This window comes from Oncorhynchus gorbuscha, linkage group LG14, assembly GCF_021184085.1.
Source record: "Oncorhynchus gorbuscha isolate QuinsamMale2020 ecotype Even-year linkage group LG14, OgorEven_v1.0, whole genome shotgun sequence".
Classification (NCBI taxonomy): Eukaryota; Metazoa; Chordata; class Actinopteri; order Salmoniformes; family Salmonidae; genus Oncorhynchus; species Oncorhynchus gorbuscha.
Genome location: NC_060186.1, coordinates 15,962,305 through 15,986,656, shown reverse-complemented (window position 1 = coordinate 15,986,656; position 24,352 = coordinate 15,962,305). Strand labels below are relative to the sequence as shown.

Sequence of the window (24,352 nt, the reverse complement as noted above, 5' to 3'; positions counted from 1 at the left end):
CATCTCTCTGTTTGCTCTCTGTTTTCCCTCACCTCCCAATCCCCACAGCATCTCTCTGTTCGCTCTCTGTTTTCCCTCACCTCCCCATCCCCACAGCATCTCTCTGTTTTCCCTCACCTCCCCATCCCCACAGCATCTCTCTGTTCGCTCTCTGTTTTCCCTCACCTCCCCATCCCCACAGCATCTCTCTGTTCGCTCTCTGTTTTCCCTCACCTCCCCATCCCCACAGCATCTCTCTGTTTTCTGTTTTCCCTCACCTCCCCATCCCCACAGCATCTCTCTGTTTTCCCCTCACCTCCCCATCCCCACAGCATCTCTCTGTTTTCGCTCACCTCCCCATCTCCACAGCATCTCTCTGTTTTCCCTCACCTCCCCATCTCCACAGCATCTCTCTGTTTTCCCTCACCTCCCCATCTACACAGCATCTCTCTGTTTTCCCTCACCTCCCCATCCCCACAGCATCTCTCTGTTTTCCCTCACCTCCCCATCCCCACAGCATCTCTCTGTTCACTCTCTGTTTTCCCTCACCTCCCCATCCCCACAGCATCTCTCTGTTCGCTCTCTGTTTTCCCTCACCTCCCCATCCCCACAGCATCTCTCTGTTCGCTCTCTGTTTTCCCTCACCTCCCCATCCCCACAGCATCTCTCTGTTCGCTCTCTGTTTTCCCTCACCTCCCCATCTACACAGCATCTCTCTGTTTTCCTTCACCTCCCCATCCCCACAGCATCTCTCTGTTTTCCCTCACCTCCCCATCCCCACAGCATCTCTCTGTTCACTCTCTGTTTTCCCTCACCTCCCCATCCCCACAGCATCTCTCTGTTCGCTCTCTGTTTTCCCTCACCTCCCCATCCCCACAGCATCTCTCTGTTCGCTCTCTGTTTTCCCTCACCTCCCCATCCCCACAGCATCTCTCTGTTCGCTCTCTGTTTTCCCTCACCTCCCCATCCCCACAGCATCTCTCTTTCGCTCTCTGTTTTCCCTCACCTCCCCATCCCCACAGCATCTCTCTGTTCGCTCTCTGTTTTCCCTCACCTCCCCATCCCCACAGCATCTCTCTGTTCGCTCTCTGTTTTCCCTCACCTCCCCATCCCCACAGCATCTCTCTGTTCGCTCTCTGTTTTCCCTCACCTCCCCATCCCCACAGCATCTCTCTGTTCGCTCTCTGTTTTCCCTCACCTCCCCATCCCCACAGCATCTCTTTGTTCGCTCTCTGTTTTCCCTCACCTCCCCATCCCCACAGCATCTCTCTGTTTTCCCTCACCTCCCCATCCCCACAGCATCTCTTTGTTCGCTCTCTGTTTTCCCTCACCTCCCCATCCCCACAGCATCTCTCTGTTTTCTCTGTTTTCCCTCACCTGCCCATCCCCACAGCATCTCTTTGTTCGCTCTCTGTTTTCCCTCACCTCCCCATCCCCACAGCATCTCTCTGTTTGCTCTCTGTTTTCCCTCACCTCCCCATCCCCACAGCATCTCTCTGTTCGCTCTCTGTTTTCCCTCACCTCCCCATCCCCACAGCATCTCTCTGTTTTGTTTTCCCTCACCTCCCCATCCCCACAGCATCTCTCTGTTCGCTCTCTGTTTTCCCTCACCTCCCCATCCCCACAGCATCTCTCTGTTTTCCCTCACCTCCCCATCCCCACAGCATCTCTCTGTTTTCCCTCACCTCCCCATCCCCACAGCATCTCTCTGTTTTCCCTCACCTCCCCATCCCCACAGCATCTCTCTGTTTTCCCTCACCTCCCCATCCCCACAGCATCTCTCTGTTTTCCCTCACCTCCCCATCCCCACAGCATCTCTCTGTTTTCCCTCACCTCCCCATCCCCACAGCATCTCTCTGTTTTCCCTCACCTCCCCATCCCCACAGCATCTCTCTGTTTTCCCTCACCTCCCCATCCCCACAGCATCTCTCTGTTTTCCCTCACCTCCCCATCCCCACAGCATCTCTCTGTTTTCCCTCACCTCCCCATCCCCACAGCATCTCTCTGTTTTCCCTCACCTCCCCATCCCCACAGCATCTCTCTGTTCGCTCTCTGTTTTCCCTTACCTCTCTCTCCATCCCTCTCCCTCTTTCTGAGTCACAAGCTTCCACAAGCCTTGACACAGCAATTCAGCAGTCTGCCAAGGGGAGACAGTGACACACCTAAATCAAATCATTTGGCCTCAACTCACTGTCATGCGCTATGTGTTTGAGTCTGAGTGTGTTCATGCTTATGTGTCTCTCTCGCTCTCTCTTTCTCCTCCTCTGTCTGTGTCCCTAACCTCTGGATGACTTCTCTTCCTCTTTGTTTCTCCGTAGCGGATGAGGCCAAAACATTGCTCTCATCAGCCTCTCCTCTCTTCCTCCATTTTGTCTTTCTCTGTCGCTAAGCCCTTGAGTCGTTCTGATTTCTCTGGTTGATGAGTCAAAGTGTGGGAGAGTGTCACTCATAGACACTTTACTTTAAGTAGGGAAAACAGCCTCTCCTCTCTTCCTTGAGACTGTAAACACTCAACAATCTCTCCATCTCTCGTTCTCTCTCTTTCTCTGACTGTTTGATAGAGCTCTGTCTAGGCTTGTATATTCCCAGGCACTGTTGTTTTCTCGTCATTGCATAAGAACTCTCTAGCGCGACATGGCCTTGTCAGAGCCCTCACACACGGTGGAGCCGCAATGGCCCCTCTCGGCTCCACAGTTGCACTGGAGCCAATTCTCATTTCATTGGTGTCAAGGAAAATGTGCCCCTTTCCCCCCGGTCTGTTTAGCTTAAATGAATGACCATATTTTCAGAGTGGTCTCAGTTAGATGGTTGAGAGAGTGTGCTCCATCGCCCTTCGCGATCCAGAGGCCGGGTCAACAGCTCTCCTTCTCTCTTGACTATTACTAGAGTAATTTGGATTTGTGAAGTGGAGTTTTATTTTATTTTCTCTCCTCTCTCTCTCTCTCTCTCGCTCTCTTCATTATTCTCCAATCCATTGATGGTAGATACACATTTCCAGTTGACACATATTCCTCCATACACATACTGTTACTGATGCTTGTAGAAAATGTTTTCCTCCATTTTTCATGTAAAAGATGGCACAATGAATACATTTTACATCAGTGAGTTTGTAGACAGGGTTGGAGTGGTCTTGTTGTCTTTCGATGGTTATTCTGCAGGAAGGGCAGCTGCTAGGTGAGTTGGACTGGACTATCTGATGGATGCTGTGTGTGTCTGTGTTAACGCTGGCCAGTGCAGTCTGGACAGTTTAGTTTGGCTGCTGTTGCTTTAATGTGTTAAGTGTCAATAAACAGATGAGTGGAGAGAGTGAGAGAGAATTTGATTTAGCACTGAGAGAGGGGGATGAGAGGGGGATGAGAGAGGGAGGAGAGAGGGCCAGAGGGGTAAACAAAGACAGTCCTCCTCTCTCCTCTCTCAACAACAGTTTGCATCCCAGGTTTGTTTATGTGTGTGTGTGTGTGTGTGTGTGTGTGTGTGTGTGTGTGTGTGTGTGTGTGTGTGTGTGTGTGTGTGTGTGTGTGTGTGTGTGTGTGTGTGTGTGTGTGTGTGTGTGTGTGTGTGTGTGTGTGTGTGTGTGTGTGTGTGTGTGTGTGTGTGTGTGTTGACAGGGGACATACTATGTCATTAATCTTAATGATCGCGCCTGTCCTCATGGAGGACACACAAAATGGGTGTAATGTCTTCATTAGCAAGTTGTATATGCTGCACAATTCTCCGGACATGGTGTCTGAAAGAACGACTTTTCATATCAGCAACACACACGCTGGAATATAATAATAGCTCACAGTATCTGATTCTCCATCACCACTCTCCATGTACATCCACTCTGGGGTTTCCCACTGTAGTATCCAGGGGCACCCAGCTCTCCAATGGCACACATTCACCTTTACAATTCTAATTCAACTGCATTCTCCCTCAACGCTGAGGTAACGCTCGACAAACGCTTTGCCTCCCAACACAATTATCTCCTCTAATGGATTCAGTAGAGACCGGGCCGACCGGAGTCAGAACACTGATTTATTTCATTCTTTCCTAAAGCAGCACAGCCAATTAGATTGCCATAACACAAGACATTCGCTGTGTTAGCGGTCTACCCAAGTCCAATTAGTGAGCGACTGCAGGTGGATTTTATAATGGCCTGGGGGGGGGTGTATTGGCATGTGCAGTGTTGGAAGCCTACTCTGTGTGTGTTTGGGGTTAGCCAGGGAACAGCGTTTTTGAGGATTTAATTTGGAGCCGTTTCTCCACAGTTAGTTGTGGTAGATTTGTAAAGTGCTTTGTGTCCTAATCTGGTCTGAAGGTACAGTGGACATAAGGAGAAATTGCCAGACAAAGATCCAATCTTCTCAACACAGGCCACTATGGCTGAATGTCCCTCCCAACCCCCGTCTCTCACTCTCTTCAACACAGGCCACTATGGCTGAATGTACCTCCCAACCCCGTCTCTCAACTCTCTTCAACACAGGCCACTATGGCTGAATGTACCTCCCAACCCCGTCTCTCACTCTCTTCAACACAGGCCACTATGGCTGAATGTACCTCCCAACCCCGTCTCTCACTCTCTTCAACACAGGCCACTATGGCTGAATGTACCTCCCAACCCCGTCTCTCACTCTCTTCAACACAGGCCACTATGGCTGAATGTACCTCCCAACCCCCGTCTCTCACTCTCTTCAACACAGGCCACTATGGCTGAATGTACCTCCCAACCCCGTCTCTCACTCTCTTCAACACAGGCCACTATGGCTGAATGTACCTCCCAACCCCGTCTCTCACTCTCTTCAACACAGGCCACTATGGCCTCCCAACCCCGTCTCTCACTCTCTTCAACACAGGCCACTATGGCTGAATGTACCTCCCAACCCCGTGGCCTCCCAACCCCGTCTCTCACTCTCTTCAACACAGGCCACTATGGCTGAATGTACCTCCCAACCCCCCGTCTCTCACTCTCTTCAACACAGGCCACTATGGCTGAATGTACCTCCCAACCCCGTCTCTCACTCTCTTCAACACAGGCCACTATGGCTGAATGTACCTCCCAACCCCCGTCTCTCACTCTCTTCAACACAGGCCACTATGGCTGAATGTACCTCCCAACCCCGTCTCTCACTCTCTTCAACACAGGCCACTATGGCCTCCCAACCCCGTCTCTCACTCTCTTCAACACAGGCCACTATGGCTGAATGTACCTCCCAACCCCGTCTCTCACTCTCTTCAACACAGGCCACTATGGCTGAATGTACCTCCCAACCCCCCGTCTCTCACTCTCTTCAACACAGGCCACTATGGCTGAATGTCCCAACCTCCCAACCCCCTGTCTCTCCCAACCCCGTCTCTTCAACACAGGCCACTATGGCTGAATGTACCTCCCAACCCCGTCTCTCACTCTCTTCAACACAGGCCACTATGGCTGAATGTTCCCAACCCCGTCTCTCACTCTCTTCAACACAGGCCACTATGGCTGAATGTACCTCCCAACCCCGTCTCTCACACAGGCCACTATGGCTGAATGTACCTTCTCTCACTCTCTTCAACACAGGCCACTATGGCTGAATGTACCTCCCAACCCCCGTCTCTCACTCTCTTCAACACAGGCCACTATGGCTGAATGTACCTCCCAACCCCGTCTCTCACTCTCTTCAACACAGGCCACTATGGCTCCTCCCAACCCCTCCTCACTCTCTTCAACACAGGCCACTATGGCTGAATGTACTCCCAACCCCGTCTCTCTCTCTCTCTCTCACACCCCCAACCCCCCGTCTCTCACACACACACACACACTCACACACACACACACTATTTCACACACACACACACACACACACACACACACACACACACACACACACACACACACACACACACACACACACACACACACACACACACACACACACACACACACACACACACAGTGTATAGTGTTCTCCCGTGTAGCCACTCTAACCAGAGGGTGGTGTGGTCAGTAATTGCAGCAGCAGAGTTAATTAACGTGGGTCAGAGGCTGGGGGTGAAGGGGTTCTTCCTGGGTGCTGGGGCCCAGTGAAGAGTGCCCTCTAACTCCCCTCCCTCACATTCATCTCCTCCATCTAGCTCTGCACGACCAGATTAGTGCTGTTCATTCCTCTCCATCTCTATTGCGCTGTCTCCTCTATCCCCTCCCTGTTAATAAACCATGCTAACATTCTGTTTCTTGTTTGCTGCACTCAATCTGCAATCTGACAAAATCTTTCTGCTCTTTTTCACCCCCTCCCCCCGTCCATCACTCAATTCCTCCCCCCCAAACCTACCTACCTCCCTCCCTCCATGCCAGTCCTCTCTTCTCTTACCCCTCTCCTTCCATCCATGCCTCTTCACCCCCTCACTCCCTCCATCCCTCCCTCCCTCCATGCCAGTCCTCTCTTCTCTTACCCCTCTCCTTCCATCCATGCCTCTTCACCCCTCCCTCCATCCCTCCCCCTCCCTCCCTCCATGCCAGTCCTCTCTTCTCTTACCCCTCTCCTTCCATCCATGCCTCTTCACCCCTCCCTCCATCCCTCCCTCCCTCCCTCCCTCCATGCCAGTCCTCTCTTCTCTTACCCCTCTCCTTCCATCCATGCCTCTTCACCCATCCCTCCCTCCATGCCAGTCCTCTCTTCTCTTACCCCTCTCCTTCCATCCATGCCTCTTCAACCCTCCCTCCATCCCTCCCTCCATGCCAGTCCTCTCTTCTCTTACCCCTCTCCTTCCATCCATGCCTCTTCACCCCTCCCTCCATCCCTCCCTCCCTCCATGCCAGTCCTCTCTTCTCTTACCCCTCTCCTTCCATCCATGCCTCTTCATCCCCTCCATCCCTCCCTCCATGCCAGATCCTGTGGTTGTGGATGTTGTTATTGACCGTCTCCTTTTTTGTGCATCAATGCCTCCTTCAGTAGATATAAAGCATTTATCCCGTCTCTCTTCTAATCTCTATTCCTCTCACTGGCTGCTCTCTACTCCCCCCTCCGCTCTCTCTGCATTTTGCGCATGTGTGTGTGTATATTTTCTTTCACCTCTGTGTGTTTGGTGCATGCGTGTGTATGTCTAGTGTAGTGTGTGTGTGTGGTGTATTCTATACCCTTGTTGGCCTTCATATAAATGTTGAGAGAGAGGCTATTCACAGTACACTCCGTGTTGTAGTACTCCAGACTGGTCTCCAGACCAGATATTGAGTGTCTCGGTCTTGGATACATTTGTACTCTGTCTGGAATCTGTCTCCAACAGAAAGGTCAGCACATAAAACCACTTCACCAGGCCAAATATATACACTACTTTCTGGAAACATTAAGACAGTCTTTATATCTATTATAGACATGTTTCTGCAGTGGTGAACCTATAGGCCTTCAGTGTGTGACAGTGGTGAACCTATAGGTCTTCAGTGTGTGACAGGTTAGTACAGTGGTGAACCTATAGGTCTTCCGTGTGTGACTTGCATGGTGAACCTATAGGTCTTCAGTGTGTGACAGTGGTGAACCTATTTTCAGTTTGACAGTGGTGAACCTCTGGTCTTCAGTGTGTGACATTAGTACAGTGGTGAACCTATAGGTCTTCAGTGTGTGACAGTGGTGAACATATAGGTCTTCAGTGTGACAGGTTAGTACAGTGGTGAACCTATAGGTCTTCAGTGTGTGACAGTGGTGAACCTATAGGTCTTCAGTGTGTGACAGGTTAGTACAGTGGTGAACCTACTTCAGTGTGTGACAGGTTAGTACAGTGTGAACCTATAGGTCTTCAGTGTGTGACAGTGGTGAACATATAGGTCTTCAGTGTGACTTAGTACAGTAGTGAACCTATAGGTCTTCAGTGTGAAATGTTGACAGTAGTGAACCTATAGGTCTTCAGTGTGTGACACAGTGGTGAACCTACTTCAGTGTGACAGTTAGTACAGTGGTGAACCTGGTCTTCAGTATGTGACAGGTTAGTACAGTTGAACCTATAGGTCTTCAGTGTCTTGGTTAGTACATTTGTACTTCTGTCTGGTGAATTTGTCTTCAGAAAGTGTGACAGTGGTGAATCTATAGGTCTTCAGTGTGTGACAGTGGTGAACCTGGAAACATTAAGTCTTTATATCTGACAGATTAGTACAGTAGTGAACCTATGGTCTTCAGTGTGACAGTTAGGAGAACCTATAGGTCTTCAGTGTGTGACAGTTAGTACAGTGGTGAACCTATAGGTCTTCAGTGTGTGACAGGTTAGTACAGTAGTGAACCTATAGGTCTTCAGTGTGACAGGTTAGTACAGTAGTGAACCTATAGGTCTTCAGTGTGTGACAGTGGTGAACCTATAGGTCTTCAGTGTGACAGGTTAGTACAGTAGTGAACCTATAGGTCTTCAGTGTGTGACAGTGGTGAACCTATAGGTCTTCAGTGTGTGACAGTGGTGAACCTATAGGTCTTCAGTGTGTGACAGTGGTGAATCTATAAGTCTTCAGTGTGTGACAGGTTAGTACAGTGGTGAACCTATAGGTCTTCAGTGTGACAGGTTAGTACAGTGGTGAACCTATAGGTCTTCAGTGTGTGACAGTGGTGAACCTATAGGTCTTCAGTGTGTGACAGTGGTGAACCTATAGGTCTTCAGTGTGTGACAGTGGTGAATCTATAGGTCTTCAGTGTGTGACAGTGGTGAACCTATAGGTCTTCAGTGTGTGACAGTGGTGAACCTATAGGTCTTCAGTGTGTGACAGTGGTGAACCTATAGGTCTTCATTGTGTGACAGGTTAGTACAGTGGTGAACCTATAGGTCTTCAGTGTGACAGGTTAGTACAGTGGTGAACCTATAGGTCTTCAGTGTGTGACAGGTTAGTACAGTGGTGAACCTATAGGTCTTCAGTATGTGACAGGTTAGTACAGTGGTGAACCTATAGGTCTTCAGTGTGTGACAGTGGTGAACCTATAGGTCTTCAGTGTGTGACAGGTTAGTACAGTAGTGAACCTATAGGTCTTCAGTGTGACAGGTTAGTACAGTGGTGAACCTATAGGTCTTCAGTGTGACAGGTTAGTACAGTAGTGAACCTATAGGTCTTCAGTGTGTGACAGGTTAGTACAGTAGTGAACCTATAGGTCTTCAGTGTGACAAGTTAGTACAGTGGTGAACCTATAGGTCTTCAGTGTGACAGGTTAGTACAGTAGTGAACCTATAGGTCTTCAGTGTGTGACAGGTTAGTACAGTAGTGAACCTATAGGTCTTCAGTGTGACAGGTTAGTACAGTAGTGAACCTATAGGTCTTCAGTGTGACAGGTTAGTACAGTAGTGAACCTATAGGTCTTCAGTGTGTGACAGGTTAGTACAGTGGTGAACCTATAGGTCTTCAGTGTGTGACAGTAGTGAACCTATAGGTCTTCAGTGTGTGACAGCGGTGAACCTATAGGTCTTCAGTGTGTGACAGGTTAGTACAGTGGTGAACCTATAGGTCTTCAGTGTGTGACAGTGGTGAACCTATAGGTCTTCAGTGTGTAACAGGTTAGTACAGTGGTGAACCTATAGGTCTTCAGTGTGACAGGTTAGTACAGTAGTGAACCTATAGGTCTTCAGTATGACAGGTTAGTACAGTGGTGAACCTATAGGTCTTCAGTGTGTGACAGGTTAGTACAGTGGTGAACCTATAGGTCTTCAGTGTGACAGGTTAGTACAGTAATGAACCTATAGGTCTTCAGTATGACAGGTTAGTACAGTGGTGAACCTATAGGTCTTCAGTGTGTGACAGGTTAGTACAGTGGTGAACCTATAGGCCTTCAGTGTGTGACAGTGGTGAACCTATAGGTCTTCAGTGTGTGACAGTGGTGAACCTATAGGTCTTCAGTGTGTGACAGGTTAGTACAGTAGTGAACCTATAGGTCTTCAGTATGTGACAGGTTAGTACAGTAGTGAATCTATAGGTCTTCAGTGTGTGACAGGTTAGTACAGTGGTGAACCTATAGGTCTTCAGTGTGTGACAGGTTAGTACAGTGGTGAACCTATAGGTCTTCAGTGTGTGACAGTGGTGAACCTATAGGTCTTCAGTGTGTGACAGGTTAGTACAGTGGTGAACCTATAGGTCTTCAGTGTGACAGGTTAGTACAGTAGTGAACCTATAGGTCTTCAGTGTGACAGGTTAGTACAGTGGTGAACCTATAGGTCTTCAGTGTGTGACAGTGGTGAACCTATAGGCCTTCAGTGTGTGACAGGTTAGTACAGTGGTGAACCTATAGGCCTTCAGTGTGTGACAGTGGTGAACCTATAGGTCTTCAGTGTGTGACAGGTTAGTACAGTGGTGAACCTATAGGCCTTCAGTGTGTGACAGTGGTGAACCTATAGGCCTTCAGTGTGTGACAGTGGTGAACCTATAGGCCTTCAGTGTGTGACAGTGGTGAACCTATAGGCCTTCAGTGTGTGACAGGTTAGTACAGTGGTGAACCTATAGGCCTTCAGTGTGTGACAGTGGTGAACCTATAGGCCTTCAGTGTGTGACAGGTTAGTACAGTGGTGAACCTATAGGCCTTCAGTGTGTGACAGTGGTGAACCTATAGGCCTTCAGTGTGTGACAGTGGTGAACCTATAGGCCTTCAGTGTGTGACAGTGGTGAACCTATAGGCCTTCAGTGTGTGACAGGTTAGTACAGTGGTGAACCTATAGGTCTTCAGTGTGTGACAGGTTAGTACAGTGGTGAACCTATAGGCCTTCTGTGTGTGACAGGTTAGTACAGTAGTGAACCTATAGGTCTTCAGTGTGTGACAGGTTAGTACAGTGGTGAACCTATAGGCCTTCTGTGTGTGACAGGTTAGTACAGTAGTGAACCTATAGGTCTTCAGTGTGTGAACCTATAGGTCTTCAGTGTGTGACAGGTTAGTACAGTGGTGAACCTATAGGTCTTCATTATGACAGGTTAGTACAGTGTGAACCTAGTCTTCAGTGAGTGAACCTATAGGCCTTCAGTGTGTGACAGGTTAGTACAGTGGTGAACCTATAGGTCTTCAGTGTGACAGGTTAGTACAGTGGTGAACCTATAGGCCTTCAGTGTGACAGGTTAGTACAGTAGTGAACCTATAGGTCTTCAGTTCAGTGGTGAACCTGACAGGTTAGTACAGTGGTGAACCTATAGGCCTTCTGTGTGTTTAGTACAGTGTGAACCTAGGTTTCAGTGTGTGACAGTGGTGAACCTATAGGTCTTCAGTGTTAGACCTAGGTCTTCAGTGTGTGACAGTTAGTGTGGTGAACCTATAGGTCTTCAGTATGTGACAGGTTAGTACAGTGGTGAACCTATAGGTCTTCAGTGTGACAGGTTAGTACAGTGAACCTATCTTCAGGTCTTCAGTGTGAACCTAGGTCTTGAACCTATAGGTCTTCAGTGTGACAGGTTAGTACAGTGGTGAACCTATAGGTCTTCAGTGTGTGACAGGTTAGTACAGTGGTGAATATAGGTCTTCAGTGTGACAGGTTAGTACAGTAGTGAACCTATAGGTCTTCAGTGTGTGACAGTGGTGAATCTATAGGTCTTCAGTGTGTGTGACAGTGGTGAACCTATAGGTCTTCAGTGTGTGACAGGTTAGGTCTTCAGTGTGTGACAGGTTAGTACAGTGGTGAACCTATAGGTCTTCAGTGTGTGACAGGTTAGTACAGTGGTGAACCTATAGGTCTTCAGTGTGACAGGTGTACAGTGGTGAACCTAGGTTAGTGTGTGACAGTTAGTGAACCTATAGGTCTTCAGTGTGTGACAGTGGTGAATCTAGGTAGTCTTCAGTGTGTGTGAACAGTGGTGAACCTATAGGTCTTCAGTGTGTGACAGGTTAGTACAGTGGTGAACCTATAGGTCTTCAGTGTGACAGGTTAGTACAGTGGTGAACCTATAGGTCTTCAGTGTGTGACAGGTTAGTCTTCAGTGTGTGACAGTGAACCTATAGGTCTTCAGTGTGACAGGTTAGTACAGTGGTGAACCTATTCAGGTCTTCAGTGTGTGAACCTAGGTCTTCAGTGTGACAGTGGTGAACCTATAGGTCTTCAGTGTGTGACAGTGGTGAACCTATAGGTCTTCAGTGTGTGACAGGTTAGGTGGTGAACCTATAGGTCTTCAGTGTGTTAGTACAGTGGTGAACCTATAGGTCTTCAGTGTGTGACAGGTTAGGTGTGGTGAAACCTATAGGTCTTCAGTGTGTGACAGTGTACAGTGAACTATAGGTCTTCAGTGTGTGACAGTGGTGAACCTATAGGTCTTCAGTGTGACAGGTTAGTACAGTGGTGAACCTATAGGTCTTCAGTGTGACAGGTTAGTACAGTGGTGAACCTATAGGTCTTCAGTGTGTGACAGTGGTGAACCTATAGGTCTTCAGTGTGACAGTGGTGAACCTATAGGTCTTCAGTGTGACAGGTTAGTACAGTGGTGAACCTATAGGTCTTCAGTGTGACAGGTTCTTCAGTACAGTGGTGAACCTATAGGTCTTCAGTGTGACAGGTTCAGTACAGTGGTGAACCTATAGGTCTGGTGAACAGTCTTCAGTGTGACAGGTTAGTACAGTGGTGAACCTATAGGTCTTCAGTGTGACAGGTTAGTACAGTGGTGAACCTATAGGTCTTCAGTGTGTGACAGGTTAGTACAGTAGTGAACCTATAGGTCTTCAGTGTGACAGGTTAGTACAGTGGTGAACCTATAGGTCTTCAGTGTGTGACAGTGGTGAACCTATAGGTCTTCAGTGTGTGACAGTGGTGAACCTATAGGTCTTCAGTGTGTGACAGTGGTGAACCTATAGGTCTTCAGTGTGTGACAGGTTGGTGATTCTGAAAGGACAGCATCTGTAATACTAGTACACTCATGTAGGAGTGTGGACATTTTTATAAAAGACAAAGGGCCAGTGGTGTAGGGGGGGGCTGTACGCGGGTATAAACTGTATAACACACTTTTGTCAGTGGGCATTGCGTATACTGACTTCTTAATCCCTACTAATGCGTATCATAGCAGTGTAGTGGAGGTATATGACTTATCAATTACGTCGTACAATAGAAATCATGCATAAAGTAGCCCTCACAATCGCTAAGCACGTGAAATATACAGTATTCTTGTGTGCCGTGCACATAGCCTAGTTTCAGAGAAGTAGCATGTGCAGGCAGGAAGTGTGCAGCTCAACGTGTTTTGGCTGTAAAGTTGTTCGTCTGTTGTTTGAAGAGAGTCAGACCGAAATGCAGCGTGTAGGTTACTCATGACTTTTAATGAAGCTAATACGGTACATGAAATAACGGAAGAAGAAAACAACAAACGAATTAAACTAATACAGCCTATCTGGTGACTAACACTAAGACAGGTACAATCACCCACGAAATACAACGCGCACTCAGGCTACCTAAATACGGTTCCCAATCCGAGACAACTAGAATCAGCTGACTCCAATTAGGAATTGCCTCAGGCAGCCAAGCCTAACTAGACACACCCCTAATAATACACACTCCCAATTAATACAAACCCAACACGAAATAACAACATATAAACCCATGTCACACACTGGCCTACCCAAACATATAACAAAAACACAAGATACAATGACCAAGGCGTGACAGAACCCCCCCCCCCCCCCCCCCCCCCCTAAGGTGTGGACTCCGGGACGCACCTCAAGAGCATAGGGAGGGTCCGGGTGGGCGTCTGTCCATGGTGGCGGTTCTGGCTCGGGACGTGGACCCCACTCCATAAATGTCCTAGTTCCTCCCCTTCGCGTCCTAGGATAATCCACCTTCTCCGCCGACCATGGCCTAATAGTCCTCACCCTGATCCCCACATAACTGAGGGGCAGCTCGGGACCGAGGGGACAGCTCGGGACCGAGGGGCAGCTCGGGACAGAGGGGCAGCTTGGGACAGAGGGGCAGCTCGGGACAGAGGGGCAGCTCGGGACAGAGGGGCAGCTCAGGGACAGAGGGGCAACTCAGGATAGAGGGGCAACTCAGGATAGAGGGGCAACTCAGGACAGAGGGGCAACTCAGGACAGAGGGGCAGCCAGGACAGAGGGGCAGCCCGGGACAGAGGGGCAGCCCGGGACCGAGCAGCCCGGTACTGAGGGGAAGCCCGGTACTGAGGGGAAGCCCGGTACTGAGGGGAAGCCCTGTACTGAGGGGAAGCCCGGTACTGAGAGGAAGCTCGGTACTAAGAGGAAGCTCGGTACTGAGAGGAAGCTCGGTACTGAAAGGGAGCCCAGTACAGAGAGGGAGCCTAGTACTGAGAGGAAGCTCAGTACTGAGAGGAAGCTCAGGCAGGTAGTAGGCTCCGGTAAATCCTGCCTGGATGGTGGACCTGGATGATTAAGGTTGTCTGGCCGATCTAGAAGATCTTGGCAGACTGGCACTTCTGGCGGATCCTGGCAGACTGGCACTTCTGGTGGATCCTGGCAGACTGGTGACGCTGGGCCGACAGGAGACTCCGGCAGCACAGGAGAGGAGAAAGGCTCTGGCTGAGCTGAACAGGCGGGAGACTCCAACTGTGCAGGAGAGGAGAAAAGCTCTGGCTGCGCTGAACAGGCGAGGCGCACTGGACGCGCTGGGCCGACTGGTAGCACTGGTGGCGCTGGACAGACAGGAGACTCCGGCAGCGCCGGAGAGGAGAAAGGCTCTGGCTGCGCTAAACAGGCTGGAGACTCCGATAGCACAGGAGGGGAGAAAAGCACTGGCTGTGCTGAACAGGCGATGCGCACAGGATGCGCTGGGCCGACTGGGAGCACTGGTGGCGCTGGACAGACAGGAGACTCCGGCAGCGCAGGAGAGGAGAAAAGCTCTGGCTGCGCTAAACAGGCGAGGCGCACTGGAGGCCTGGTGCGTGGTGCTGGAACTGGTGGTACTGGCGCGAGGACACGCACAGGAAGCCTGGTGCGGGGAGCTGCTACCGGAGGACTGGTGTGTAGAGGTGGCTCTGGATAGACCGGACCGTACAGGCGCACTGGAGCTCTAGAGCACCGAGCCTGCCCAAGCTTACCTGGCTCGATGCCCACTCTAGCCCGGCCAATAGGAAGGGCTGGTATAAGTCGCAGCTGGCTCTGCACCCGCACTGGAAACACCGTGCGCTCCATAGCATAACACGGTGCCTGCCCGGTCTCTCTAGCCCAACGGTGAGCACAGGGAGTATGCGCAGGTTTCCTACCTGGCATAACTATTCTCCCTTTTAGCCCCCCCCAATATTTTTTGGGGGGTGACTTTCCGGTTTCCAACAGCGTCGCCGTGCTGCCTCCTCATACATACGCCTCTCCACTTTAGCTGCCTCTATTTCCTCCTTGGGACGGCGATATTCTCCCGGCTGCTCCCAGGGTCCTTGACCGTCTAATTCCTCCTCCCATGTCCAAATCTCCAAATGATGCATTCTCTCCCATTGCAACTGCTCTTCACGATTAACAGGGAGAGTAGGCTCAGGTCTGTTTCCTGACTCAGCCACTCTCTCTCTGCGCTTTCCCCTGTTACCTTCAGTTTTCGCTCTGTATAGCAATGCTTTCCTTCTCGATTTCATACGTGTATAGCCCTCTTCGCATTGCTGTAGGGAATCCCAGGCGGGCTCCTGCACACGCCCTGGGTCGGCCGCCCACCTGTCGATTTCTTCCCACGTAGTATAATCCATATCGTCCTCCTTCAGATCCTGCCAGTTCACACGCTGCTCGGTCTGTGAATCGTGGTGGGTGATTCTGTAAAGTTGTTCGTCTGTTGTTTGAAGAGAGTCAGACCGAAATGCAGCGTGTAGGTTACTCATGACTTTTAATGAAGCTAATACGGTACATGAAATAACGGAAGAAGAAAACAACAAACGAATGAAACTAATACAGCCTATCTGGTGACTAACACTAAGACAGGTACAATCACCCACGAAATACAACGCGCACTCAGGCTACCTAAATATGGTTCCCAATCCGAGACAACTAGAATCAGCTGACTCCAATTAGGAATCGCCTCAGGCAGCCAAGCCTAACTAGACACACCCCTAATAATACACACTCCCAATTAATACAAACCCAATACGAAATAACAACATATAAACCCATGTCACACCCTGGCCTACCCAAATATATAACAAAATATATTATATTATATTATTATTATACAAAAACACAAGATACAATGACCAAGGCGTGACATTGGCAAGGAGCAGCTCACAGAAGAATAATATGACATCGGTAGCGGGTAGGTAGGTAAGACATTTCAACTTATGATATCTACCAGTAAATGCTAACTAAGGCAACAATGGGTATGTAAACCAGGCATTGAAAAAGTTATGTCCGAAGTGTTGGTTAGTAGGCTATTTGTGATGCACAATTGTCAACATGCGCTGTTTGCATCAGGGGCGTAGACATGGGTGGGCCTGGGTGGACAGAAGCCCACCCAATGGGGAGCCAGGCGCTGACAGGCCCACCCAATCAGATTGATGTAGTTTAAGCATTGTTGTGGACTTAGAAAATCACATTTTAGTATATTTTTCTATTTAAACATGTTTTGATTTTGAGAGTTAAAATCTGCAGGAAAACTCATGAAAAACAAAGGGAAAAGGGATGCCTCTCCTTTGCTGGTGTGACTAGGGTGGGCATTCTATGTTCATTTTATATGTTTTGTATTTCTTTGTTGTTTGGCCGGTGTGGTTCTACATCAGAGGCAGCTGTCTATCGTTGTCTCTGATTGAGAACCATACTTAGGTAGCTTTTTCCCCACATGGTTTTTTTGGGTAGTTATCTGTTTTGTGTCTTTCTGCAACAGACAGAACTGTTTCGGTTTTCGTTCATTCTCTTTGTTATGTTTGTTAATCAGTGTTCAGTTCAAATAATAAAGATGAACAAGAACCACGCTGCACCTTGGTCCTCCACTCCTTCCAACAGCCGTTACAGCTGGGCTGGTCTGAGAACTATTTGTTTTCCTACTTCTCCAGAAACCACTACACCACTGCATAGGGCCGATGGAAAGACAGCAGTCAAACACAGCAATGTTAAAGGATAAGCAGCCCATAAACCAGTAGGTCCCATTCATAAAAATACAAAAACAAAACATTAAGCATTTCCCAATTGACTATTACTTCCCAATGCAAAAAAAAACATTTCACGTTTAGCACACAAAGTAACCAGGGACCTAAAGTTTAAAGTGGAACTGACAGAGTTGTAACTACTTTGCAGATATGAAACCAGCAGAAAATCGTAATATCAGTCAAAAATATCAAATTCCCAGTTTATGCTACAAAACCCTTTTATGAGACTTTTTAAAAATAGGTATATTGGAATCAAAATTCCATGACATAGAGTAAGGCATTGTTGTCAGAATAGATGGATGCAGTTCAATGCATGATTAATATAATTCACCAATACATTTCTTGGAAGTCCAAAACATATTGCTGTCAGGTTGTAAATCACAGCTGGCCTGGTACGTTGTTTACTGCCTCCATTTGGGATTTCAGTTTCAATGACTCAATATTCTGGACAACAAATTGACGAATGTAGGCTAAGGATGGGAATGTAAATACAATCAAACCAGCAAGGGCAATGATCACAAGTCGGTTATAACGTGGCTAGTAGGCTAGAATATCTATTTATGTAGCAAGCTAAAAACACAGAGCCTAATGTTAGCTGGATAGATAGCAAGCTAGCTGCTAGGAGGATGTCATGACATCCCATTAGAGGAGTGGGTGAGCAGCTGACTTTTTCCCCTCATATTGTTTTTCAGTGGCTGTACACAGCTAGAGATGCAGGTGTCATTTGGTGAGCTAGCAAGAACAACTCCAGTTAGCATATATCTTGCATTCGAAAATTCTCTCTGGCTGTCTGGGCTCCCAAGTGGGCCAGTGGTCTAAGACACTGCATCTCCGTGCAAGAGGCGTCAATACAGACAACCTGGTTCGAAACCAGACTGTATCACAACTGGCTGTGATTGGGAGTCCCGTAGGGTGGCGCACAACTGGCCTAGTGCGGTCCGAGTTTGGCTGGTGTAGGTCGTCATTGTAAATAAGAATTTGTTCTGAACTGACTTGCTTAGAGGATAAATAAAAACATCTACTCTGATTTCAGAGCCTTCTTGTCTGAGTGTGCCATAGTGCAGAACAACTAATGAATTTACGAATGGCCAACACTTGCTGAATATGACCGTGTAAGTAAAAGTAGGAAAAAGGTCATAGCTAGTCAAGGTGAGTAAAATGGTCAGAGTGAGTTGTTGTCTCATTTGTGTCTGGAAGTAGAAAACTAGGTAACTTTAGCCAGTTAGCTTCGTTGCTTGATTGGGACAAGCAAGCTGCATAAGAACGTGGAGGCTACAATTCCCCATCGTTTATCAGTGCAATTTTGATGGCCAACTAACTGAAAAGGTTTGAGAGGGTTTATCTAATATTCCTTCGTTAGATTTTAGGATATCTTGCTCTGGCTAGTATTAGTTGTTGATGTGCATAACTGGGGGAGAGAGAGCCTAACGTTTCATAGTTGTTTGCTCAATAGGACTGTAATGTCCCCAAATGTAACAGGACTCCTGTGGTATTTACATATTTGCAGAAATCCATTCAGGTGTATTTTGTGGCATTTGGTGAATGCGTTCTAATGATCTAAAGTCACGCTGTTGCTACTGACTGTAAACACACAGTCCAGTTCAGTGTGAATGATGGAAGGTCCTACTGACTGTAAACACAGTCCAGTTCAGTGTGAAGGATGGAAGGTCCTACTGACTGTAAACACACAGTCCAGTTCAGTGTGAATGATGGAAGGTCCTACTGACTGTAAACACAGTCCAGTTCAGTGTGAAGGATGGAAGGTCCTACTGACTGTAAACACACAGTCCAGTTCAGTGTGAATGATGGAAGGTCCTACTGACTGTAAACACAGTCCAGTTCAGTGTGAATGATGGAAGGTCCTACTGACTGTAAACACAGTCCAGTTCAGTGTGAAGGATGGAAGGTCCTACTGACTGTAAACACACAGTCCAGTTCAGTGTGAATGATGGAAGGTCCTACTGACTGTAAACACAGTCCAGTTCAGTGTGAATGATGGAAGGTCCTACTGACTGTAAACACACAGTCCAGTTCAGTGTGAATGATGGAAGGTCCTACTGCCTGTAAACACACAGTCCAGTTCAGTGTGAATGATGGAAGGTCCTACTGACTGTAAACACACAGTCCAGTTCAGTGTGAATGATGGAAGGTCCTACTGACTGTAAACACAGTCCAGTTCAGTGTGAATGATGGAAGGTCCTACTGACTGTAAACACACAGTCCAGTTCAGTGTGAAGGATGGAAGGTCCTACTGACTGTAAACACACAGTCCAGTTCAGTGTGAATGATGGAAGGCCCTTCTTGGTCTTGACTCGGTCTCGCCCCTCCTCCTGTCTTGGTCTTGACTCGGTCTTGACTCAGTCTCGCCCCTCCTCTGGTCTTGGTCTTGACTCGGTCTCGCCCCTCCTCCTGTCTTGGTCTTGACTCTGTCTCGCCCCTCCTCCTGTCTTGGTCTTGACTCGGTCTTGCCCCTCCTCCAGTCTTGGTCTTGACTCGGTCTCGCCCCTCCTCCTGTCTTGTTCTTGACTCGGTCTCGCCCCTCCTCCTGACTTGGTCTTGACTCAGTCTCGCCCCTCCTCCTGTCTTGGTCTTGACTCAGTCTCGCCCCTCCTCCTGTCTTGGTCTTGACTCGGTCTCGCCCCTCCTCCTGACTTGGTCTTGACTCAGTCTCGCCCCTCCTCCTGTCTTGGTCTTGACTCAGTCTCGCCCCTCCTCTTGTCTTGGTCTTGACTCGGTCTCGCCCCTCCTCCTGACTTGGTCTTGACTCGGTCTTGCCCCTCCTCCAGTCTTGGTCTTGACTCGGTCTCGCCCCTCCTCCTGTCTTGTTCTTGACTCGGTCTCGCCCTCCTGTCTCCTTGACTCAGTCTCGGTCTTCTTGACTCAGTCTCGCCCCTCCTCCTGTCTTGGTCTTGACTCAGACTCGCCCCTCCTCCTGTCTTGGTCTTGACTCGGTCTCGCCCCTCCTCCTGACTTGGTCTTGACTCGGTCTTGACTCCGTCTCGCCCCTCCTCCTGTCTTTGTCTTGACTCGGTCTCGACCCTCCTCCTGACTTGGTCTTGACTCGGTCTTGACTCAGTCTCGCCCCTCCTCCTGTCTTGGTCTTGACTCGGTCTTGACTCAGTCTCGCCCCTCCTCCGGTCTTTGTCTTGACTCGGTCTCGCCCCTCCTCCTGACTTGGTCTTGACTCGGTCTTGACTCGGTCTTGACTCAGTCTCGCCCCTCCTCCGGTCTCGGTCTTAAATCGGTCTGGCTTTAGGTGAACACAGCATTGAGTACACTACTGCTAGTTTTGTGCATGTGTATTGCATGAGCCCAATTTTGATCTTTAAAAAAAAAAAATTAACTAATTGTTCTTTTGACCAATCACATACGCACCGAAAAAGACCTGATGTGAAAAAGATCTGATGTGAAGAGACCTGCTGTGATTGGTCAAAAGACCAATTAGTTGAAAAATGGGTCTGCTTGTCTAAACACAGCCTTAGTGTGTGAGAACTATGCTCTGCTCTTTGATCCTCTTCCTGACAGCACACCAACAGGGACAGTCAACCACACGCCGCATCGCTAGCCCTCACAGGCCCTACGCTATGAGAATCACAATACACACCACTACTGCTACACTTACCATCCCATACACAGGCCCTACCCTATGGGGATCACAATACACACCACTACTGCTACACTTACCAACCCATACACAGGCCCTACGCTATGAGAATCACAATACACACCACTACTGCTCCACTTACCATCCCATACACAGGCCCTACCCTATGGGGATCACAATACACACCACTACTGCTACACATACCATCCCATACACAGGCCCTACGCTATGAGAATCACAATACACACCACTACTGCTACACTTACCATCCCATACACAGGCCCTACCCTATGGGGATCACAATAGGCCTACACTAGGCTAAGACCTTAATGCTAAACACTGATACAACACTAATGCTAGGGATTCACAATACACACCACTAACACGCTAACCCCCCATACCTATGATAACACAATAAGAGCTAAATAGGCTGTGTGCTTTGGGAACCACAATACACATATATTGCCAGACTCTGGGCTAACCCTTCCATACAGCCTCTACACTATGGGAATGACAACAGTGCTAATACGAAGCTCAAACCTGTCCATACACAGGCCCCACACCATGGGCATCACAACACACAGCTAATGCTAGGCTAACCCCTCCTATACACAGGCTATACGCTATGGGAATTGTAATATAGACTAGACCTTAACCATCCCAAACACAGACAACACCATGTGAAAACACTTTTCCAATGGAATGCCATCATCAACCCCTCTGCAAGGCAAGCTCCAATGCACACTACCAGTTCCTCTCTGAGGGTGTAGGGTTAAAAATACATGGTACCTGTGCAACATAACGGAAGTGAGATGGATGGACAGCAGGACTAGTCATTCACACACGTCTCAGAAAATGAAGAATTGAACACTGTAAATGTGTGTGAAGCAGTGATTCTACAAGACTCAGCAGTTCCTCTGCTCCTTATACTGCTGACTGTGGCTTAATGGTCTACAGCTGGACTGTCTGCTACCTACGCTGGAGATGACTATTTCATTTATAATGACTTTCCTTCCTTCTCTCTCTCTCTCTCTCTCTCTCTCTCTCTCTCTCTCTCTCTCTCTCTCTCTCTCTCTCTCTTCCTTTCTCTGGCGTTCTCTCTCTGGCTCCTGTTTCTCCACCTTTCGACCCCTTCTCTCTATCTTTGATGTGTCTCTGTTATTCTGAAGTAATGTTACTCAAGTCATGAATAGTGAATTGTTTTAAAATCGTGAATGTTTTCTGCATTTAAATGCTAAGCTGGTTTCTCCTTGAGCCTACTTTTGCAGGTGATGTAAAACTATATGAATTAATTAAGAACACTTTTTTGGGTTACTTAACATGTTCTCTCTTTCTGTCTCTCCCCCTCTCTTCTTCCAGGGTGCTGTTTTGTCACGTTTTACACACGGAAAGCTGCCCTTGAAGCCCAGAATGCACTGCATAACATAAAGACCTTAACAGGGGTGAGTGTGTGTTCTCGTTTCTCCTCGGCCCACGCTGCCCGTCTGTCACGCAGTGTCAGTGATTACCAGGGCATATCTCCCATTACTGTCACGTCACACACTGTGGCTGTCTGTATTGTGTGTGTGTGTGTGTGTTTGTGTGTAGGCCTGTGTCACTAACTGCATTTAGAAGCTTATTTGTGTATGACTACATTATATATTCTGTGTGTGAATATATTTCTGTGTGAGTGTGTGTGCTGTAGGGGCCTTTCCTATACCAGACTCCTGCAGCTGTCCTCTGTCCCTGTGTGTATGTTAAACACAGTGGAGTGATAGATGAGCAATAGGATTTTGTCTCGCTTCCCCTCCCAGGTTCTGGAAGTCTCTAGCTGCTCCTCTGGGTTTAACAGGCCCCTGGGCCACGGTTACTCCTGCTTGGGGTGTTGGCAGGCTGCAGCCTTGGCTGTTCTGAGGCTCTGGAAGCATATTAATTAGAGGGAAGGGAAGTCTGTACACTGTATTTCCTCTGTTGGTTTGTGGATATAACTATTGGGTTAGAGAGAGTGGATATGAGGGTGGATATGAGGGTGGAGGATGGATACGATACGTCACATGCTCTAAACATTTGAGGGATTAGAGGAATGTGAAAGTACCGCCCTCCCTAATTTCCTCTGTCCCTCTGCCAACTCCTCCTCCCTCTGTCCCTCCCCAGGCATGTAACTGTTAACGTCATTTCATTATTCCAATATGTTTTCATTAATTGAATTCACTTAAATCTATTTTAGGATAATTTGTAAGATTCTTGTTTGCATAAAATAGACGGAGACCAGTCTTATCAATAATAGATAATAGTATTTATTCTCGGAGCGCGTTACCATGTTACCACGCACAACAGTTTATATACAAAATATGCCGTAATTTCATTGCTTCTAGAATGAATCACCTACTCCCGACCGAGAATAAAGCAAGTTCAAAAGTTCATTCCAACTCACTAACACACACACAGGACACACAACATAACTGAATTAACTCTTGACTCCTCACCATTATCGATAACCTGACAGTTCTAGTTAACAGAAAACCTAGGAATGCACTCACTGCCTTATCTAAAACACCCCAGAGCTAAGTTTCGTCGGTTCAACCATAGGTTAACGACCCTATCTGCTTACTTCACCCACAACCCATTCCTCCCCAGACTAGTTGGAATGGTGTTCATTATGTTTAATTACTCCTTGTCCAGGTTTTGGGAGGTGATGATTAACTCATTTAAAATGGCCTCCTCTGAGTTCTCACCGGCAATGCAGCACTGCGGATATGTTTAAATCTGATGGACTTTATTAGAGTACTGACTGACCTTCCTCTGGGAGGAGGGAGGGAGAGCTGGAGGGATGACGTGGGAGGGTCCATAAATGCTTTAACGTTGAGTGGAGGTAGAGCGGTGGACAGAGAGCTGAGCTAAGGAAAGGATGGAGTGATGAGGAAAGGAGAGAGGGAGAGCACAGTTCGCTTTAGGGCAAGGCAACAAACGAGTTCAGCTAAAAAAAACAATAGGTGCTCATTAGCTCTCTGTCTCTCCCTCTCTTGTAAAAGGCAGTAGAACAATGTTTATATTGGCACTCTGTCTCTCCCTCGTTCATTCTTGCGCTCTAAACTGTAGGCCCTGACAGGGTGAGATCCAATCACAATCACAGCAGTTGGACGGCGGCCATATTGGACGAGAGCGGCTGGCAGAGCTGAACGGTGGCCATATTGATTTAGGGCACACACAGGAACAGTTGAATGGCTGCCATGTTTGAGTAGGGCGTTGAGTGTGAAGAGTCTGGAGAGAATGTGGTAGTGAGTGTAAACGTGGATGTTCTGTACAGCCCTGTACTCATATACTCCCCCCATCTCCAACACAGTGTTCAGAAAAACAATGGGCTAGACTGAGAGCACAGTTTCCTGCCAGCCACATATTGGAGTGACATATTTTAAAAAAGCAACCTCTCTCCTCTGCCAACTCCCTGCCTGTCCGTCTCTCTCTCCCTCGCCCCTCTTCCCCCTCTCTCTCTAAGCCTTCAGCTTTGGCAGCAGACTGCAAGTGCTGGGTGGAGACGTGTGTGTGTGTGTGTGTGTGTGTGTGTGTGTGTGTGTGTGTGTGTGTGTGTGTGTGTGTGTGTGTGTGTGTGTGTGTGTGTGTGTGTGTGTGTGTGTGTGTGTGTGTGTGTGTGTGTGTGTGTGTGTGTGTGTGTGTGTGTGTGTGCTGTGCTTGTGCAGGTCAGAACAGGGACTGGACGTATGCCTAAGCGATTCCCACACACACACACACACACATGCATTTTCTAATGAACAGCTAATGAAGCTCTGGGGACTGTGGGTGGGGGGTTGGAGGAATGGGTTTGGAGGTAGCTG

The 24,352-nt window shown here is 48.3% G+C and overlaps 1 protein-coding gene across 23 annotated transcripts in view; it reads left to right on the top strand.

Annotated features, from left to right (window-relative positions):
• Nucleotides 1-24,352, top strand: part of LOC123994553 (CUGBP Elav-like family member 2) — a 291,904-nt gene that overhangs the window by 182,922 nt on the left and 84,630 nt on the right. For all 23 annotated transcript variants that reach the window (XM_046297277.1, XM_046297274.1, XM_046297273.1 and 20 more), the window contains one exon: nt 21,900-21,982. In XM_046297277.1, the coding sequence (XP_046153233.1) occupies nt 21,900-21,982 (83 nt within the window). The remainder of the gene's footprint in view (nt 1-21,899; nt 21,983-24,352) is intronic.